The 6,006-nt window shown below is 41.7% G+C and overlaps 1 protein-coding gene across 1 annotated transcript; it reads left to right on the forward strand.

The window, feature by feature from the left end:
* Positions 1-4,147: 4,147 nt before the first annotated feature.
* BO95DRAFT_473097 (zinc finger CCCH domain-containing protein) lies at positions 4,148-5,725 on the forward strand (the record flags this gene model as incomplete). Its single annotated transcript, XM_025589700.1, has 5 exons — positions 4,148-4,228; positions 4,289-4,417; positions 4,498-4,545; positions 4,611-4,908; positions 5,001-5,725. 5 exons carry the CDS (start codon positions 4,148-4,150, stop codon positions 5,723-5,725), a joined length of 1,281 nt encoding a protein of 426 aa, XP_025442844.1.
* Between the last annotated feature and the right edge of the window lie 281 nt (positions 5,726-6,006).

Genomic DNA, 6,006 nt, shown 5'->3' on the forward strand with positions numbered 1-6,006 from the left:
CAGCTTTAAAAAACTTAAGATTAATATATAGAAGCATAGCTGATGGAATAAGAATAATATATATATATAAAGAGAAGAGAGCTTTATATTATTCTTAAAAAATAAGCAGTAAGATCTGCGGTCAAAGGACTTAGCAAAAAAAAAACTTATTTACCCGATGGCGGCAATCGTCTGCCGTACCCATACCCAGTTTCTGTGTCCAGTTTATAGAGTGCTCTCAACGGCCTTACATCTTGATTATTTCTTTCGGATGCAACACTAATGCCACCCGACTCAGAGATTTCTTCTTTAAATACAGCCTCAACGTCCTTTTCGCTGCTTGTCCAGTAATTCTTTGACACCTCTCTTACCTTCTAAACGCATTACTTACGGTTTACAGTCGGTTAGCATGCCACTCAAGATAAATGACAATGTCGAAACCAAGTATGTGCCTTCGATCCGGAGTCTCAGAACAAATACTTCTGGTCGAGATAGGCGTTTTATAACCAGAACACGGCAGATAACTAAGGTTGCCAAACAGAAAAACCACAAAAGATCGCATGTAAGTTTACAGCTATATACTTCCAGCTGCATAATGTCACACCCGCGACCCATGTACTATACTATCAGACTGACAAAAAAAGGCAGGGAAGTTTAGTCATTTGCTTCAATTACTTTTGCATTCGCCAATCACATCTTACACCAGGCGCCTCCTAAACTTCGCAGCAAAGTAAAAGACTTTGCGAAGGATAGCCCTGACCTGCTTACTATATTTAACAACCGACAAGCCGACCTTATAGCGAGTAGTACAAGGCCTAACAGACCTAGACTTCTGATCTGTAACTACGATACTATATTACTTAGTCAGTTTCCTCTGATATTAGCCACAACAAAACCACAATTAATAATATTTATATATTATTATCAGTCCTCGAAAGCCTACTTATTTATCGCACCCAGAATATTAACATAAATCACGTCAAACAAACAGAAGTCGGAGATTAAATAAATATACTTAATTAGTATTAATTAACTTTGTTTTTTAGTCTGCTGTCGAATACTTTTCTTTAATTATACTTGCTTATAAAGCGTGTTACTTATAGTAGACTTTTATATATATATGTATTAAACTTATCTAGCAGGAATAATTTTATTTTATATAGTACAAATCTGGGTTCTTAAGAAGATGGTTATATAAAGCTTCTAATATTACTAAAATTATTTTGTAAGACTATCGGCTTTTAATTTAGAGTCTTTAAGACTGCTAAAAAGTTAGAGTTAGATTATAATTAAAAAATAGCTTGTTTATTATAACCAGCAGTTTTAGCTATTAAAAAGTATTAAGCTTTCTAATAATTAATATATCATAAATAAGATTAAGCATTAATTAAATTATACTAAAAGCTATATTTATAATTTAACTTTTATTAATAGTTTAACCGTAGTTATAGTTTTTTTTATGACTAAAAGAGATAAAATATAGAATCTAAGAAAAATACTTATAATTATAAACAGCTGTTATATTATAAGTATATTAAGTTTCTTATAATATACAGTATATTAATATTCTAACTTTATACTAGAAACAGCCTAGTATTATTTTATTTTGGGATTACTATAACAATTGAAGAGTATAGGTAGTGACACTAGTATCCGGAAGAACTATAACCTCTTTCATTATAAGAAGAGAACAAAATTATGGCCTACAAGCTGTACTTTGTTTACAGTAAACTTATTATCTTAATTAGAGTGGATTAACCTGACTGTTATACCTTAATCTTAACCTGGCCATAACCTGGCGGTCAGGTTAAGGTATAAAATCAGATTAACCGTCAGATAGAATAGTTAACTGCGGTTAACCGTTATATCTGGACTAGTTCTAAAAAAACTAGTTTAAATAAAAATCAGATAGAAATAGACTAAAATCAGGCTAAAATCAGACAGCTATATTCTGCTCTTTTTTTACCGTCTTCTAAAATAGGCTTAGTTACCAAGAAATTGGACCCGCCGGTTAACCGCAGGTTAAGCCGGTCAGGAATATATATATTTTTTTACCTGACCATAACCTGCGGTCAGGTATAAAAATTTCAATAAACCTGACCTGACCTGGCCGTTAGCCACTCTAATCTTAATACTAAACTAATCCGGTATCTCTAAATAAAATATAAACTAAAAAATTTATTCTTCACTATATTTTAGATTAATAATACTAATTTTTTTATGGCTTTTATTTATAAAAAAGATTTTCCCTAGTGAACGATAGGGTTACTTCTAGGGACCGTGCACGCTGTTCTTATCTCACATGGCATGGTATGTCGGAGCGCTTATCTATTGTACCAAGCGATGCCGTGCCGTGATAACCGTGTAAATACTAACTAGTTAGTGGGTGCAGAGCATAAAATTGTAATAATATGCATACTGAGTAGCTTCTGATAAACAAGATATCTTCTTATTTTTTGACGACTTCCCGCAAGTTTCAAGTCTGATCTTTGTAAGATTATCTTTTTTTCTGAAGAAAGAACTAGACGAGAAGAGTATTTGAAAACTTTTTCCAGCTGGCTGCCGTATAAGATAATCTTTTTTATATAAAAAAGCTTTTAAGTTAATTCTTCAATAATTGTAACAACCCCGCCCGCGGTTATTATAGTCAAACTATACTCCAAGCGGCCTTAGTTAATAGATATTTTAGTATAGTCGAGACGCTTTTAACCGCCGGGTTAAGAGTAGATATTTTTAGAAACAATAACAGCGGCTGTACTGCGCTGGTCCTTACTGCAGATACCAGCTATTTTAGTATTATTTACTATTTAATTATCACTACAGGCGCGGATATTAGCTATTTGTCTATATAATTATATAAAGGAGCGTTGCGGTGTTCATCATGTGGCCGAGGTGCTGGTGGAATAAATACAATGTAAAGGGTCCCTACTTCTGAAAAGTCCAACCGGATACAGTGCGGGGGAAACAGCTTTACGTCACCACCATCACCAATTCAAGCGTGGCTCTGAACAGATTCCAGCGACTGGGAAGGAAGGGTCTTCGGCGCGTGAAGACGTTGTGCTCTGGTATGCAGATTGACTGCGCCGTTCGGGACGGATGAGCCAATAGTCGGTGATATGCGATGGTCGATAAGGAGTGAGGGTGGCGGAGCTGATGGGGAACCATGATTCAAACCTCAAACCTCAAGGCCGACATGGTCGCTCGCCTGAATCTTTTCTGTTAGAACAAACTAGTCTCCCAGCAGATTAAGCCTGATATTCTCCAATAATCACACTGGAAAGATGACCCAATGGCTCTCGGTCTTACCACCTCATACTGCCTTGAATTTACTCCAAGCATCTAGTTTCACTGATCTAACATGCCTGCTGGGTGTTTTCTTGCGCTTCTCGCATTCCCCTCATGGAGCGGCTTTTTGTACAAAATCTCGCCTATGGGTAGCACTATTCTTCACCTCATGGAATAGATTGGAAGACAATGGCAATTCGGTCTATCTTGTTTGGCCATTTATTGTGTCCTTCATCGAATCACTTTGCGCCCTTGGGAATTATGTAAAGAAGAGGCAAAAACGACTAAAGGGAGAACCCAGTTATGGCTGGCTTTCAACTGCTTCACGTCACGTTCCGACAAAGTGCAGTCGAGGCCCTATTTTCGGTGGCTTGCAGGGGCGCAGCATCGCAGCGTCTACTAAGCGCTCATATAAGCCTTGTCATTCTACCCAATCATCTTAGCCACCAAATCCGTGATAGGATGATATTTCTTGCCCACAGATTGTACTTCGACGCCCACTGTCTCCTCATGCCTGGATCTTCTCAGCCTTGCATCTTTTGATCTTCCTACCTCTACTGTGGTTTCATGACAGAAGATGGACATCCAGCCTTTGCTCCCAGTGGGCTTTCTGTGCACTCCCCTTGTCTTCCCCACTGTCTAGCACAGTGTACCAAAACTATGTGCAGCGAGTGAACCCAATGACGAGATTTATCACAGCCCAGTGCGCAAGAGACTTAAGAATGCGACCTATCCCATCCGGAATTGAAATGTCTTCTTACCATTTTCCCTTTCTCAAAACTGTTCTCGCTCGTCTCCCACGAACCTCATCACAGCATCCTCTGGTCTCGATTTGTGTTAATAACCTCCTGCAAGTCTCGACCACTGTTTCCAAAGTGGAGCCATGGAACATAGCATCGAGGAATTGAGAAAGATATATGCTGAACTGTGTGCCACCGAAGCCAAGAGAACGACCCTGGTTGAGGTTTGCGAAGAAGAGCTGAACATACGTCTGTTTCAAAATCACTAACACAGATGCTCTTAGGGCCTTTTTGCGCATATTGACGGTCTGCAGCTTGAGCTGAAAGAATCGAAATGTCAAACCGAGGAGTATAAAAGGCTTTATGATTCCTACCGGGGCGATTATCTGGAGTCCGAGAAACAATACCAGGCCGTACTTCATTCTCAGGTTCATACTTGCTACCTGCCCCAACCCCTAGTCAGGAGCCCGCATGCTGACTTGCAATCCCTAAGGCCAAGTTAAATTATGTCTCTGTCTTGATTGACGGAGATAGTATGAACGTCAGCCCTTCTTTCCCCGAACCTTGCAAGGAAAGCTAAGATCAGTTACTCACTCCCGACCACAGTTCCAAGAATCCTTGGTCCGAGGCGAAGAATCGGGCGGGAACAAGGCGGCGCATCTGCTGATCGAAACCATACAAACCCATCTGCGTACAGTTGATCAGGATATCTCACCCGATATATCAATCAGGATTCGTGTATACGCCAACGTCGAAGGTCTTTCCAAGGCATATCGCTGTTCCCAGATCTTGGAAAGCGATAGTTCCATGAGAGCATTTATTCATGGCTTCAATAAGGATAATAGACTGTGTGATATCGTGGATGTGGGCTATGGAAAGGAGTGTGCTGATCGTAAGCTGGAAGGTCAGTCAATCCTTCCCCTGAGATTGTCCCCGGCGCCCAACTTGTGTGTAAGTCTCTTGGCTGACGATTCTCGGCCCGAACAACCTTCGCAGCTCTCTTTGTACAAGACATTCGTGATGTTCACTGCCGTCGGGTCATATTCTGCGCCTCGACAGATAATGGCTATGCGCGTGTCCTCAAGCCGTATCTGGAGTCTGGGCGTATCTCACTCGGTGAAGGACCACCATTTGCGCGTGAGATGCAAGGTCTGGCAGAAACCCTACCCGTCGTGTCTCTCGGAGATGTTTTTATGGAAGAAAAGCTCAAGTCCGAGCGACGCGGGTCCTTTGGTACCTTCGAAACGGCAGACACTCCACCACGAACCCCGACACGGAGCTACGCATTGGCCGCCGCGAGGGCAGCCCTTTCGCCCCAGCCGGTGTCGCCGCTTATGACAACCACGCCGGCTTCCACCGCTACGCTGAAAGGCTTTGATGCGAAGGTGTTCCTGAATGCCAAAGGCCAACGGGTCGACCGAAGTCTGACGTACCCTAATCATGTCGCCGCGCAGTTGAGGCGTGAGAAGCTGTGTAACAGGTTTCACCTCCTGGGAGACTGCTCTTATGGCGATCAATGCACCCACAAGCATGGAGAGTCACTGTCTCAAGAGCAGAGAGTAGCCCTCACCGCTATTGCTAGACAGTCCGTCTGCACTATGGGATTTGCGTGCAGGGATGAGAAGTGTACCTCGGGCCATCGGTGTCCGAGGGAAGGTTGTTCCGGGCGGGACTGCAGGTTTCCTGCTTCTATGCACAACGTGGATACCAGGGTCGTTTAACGAAGCCGGTGTTGTTGCTGTGTTCTGTTCCGCTTGCTAGTCTATCTTTTACATTACGCTTTTGTTCGTTGCTTCCGAGGAGCCATGAACTATATATTCCGGCTGCAGTAGAGACTATTTCTATCTACAGCAAGCTAGAGGCTACCGGCTACTAGTTTTACTATACAGCACCCAGCTAGTTGTCTAGCTGGCCCAATACCAGTCTGTTTCCTATAAATATGCTCAGACTTAGATTTAAACATTAAAAGAAGTAATCGCCCGGGTCGGCAAGTCCTATACCC

Source organism: Aspergillus brunneoviolaceus (genome assembly GCF_003184695.1).
Source record: "Aspergillus brunneoviolaceus CBS 621.78 unplaced genomic scaffold BO95scaffold_29, whole genome shotgun sequence".
Classification (NCBI taxonomy): domain Eukaryota; kingdom Fungi; phylum Ascomycota; class Eurotiomycetes; order Eurotiales; family Aspergillaceae; genus Aspergillus; species Aspergillus brunneoviolaceus.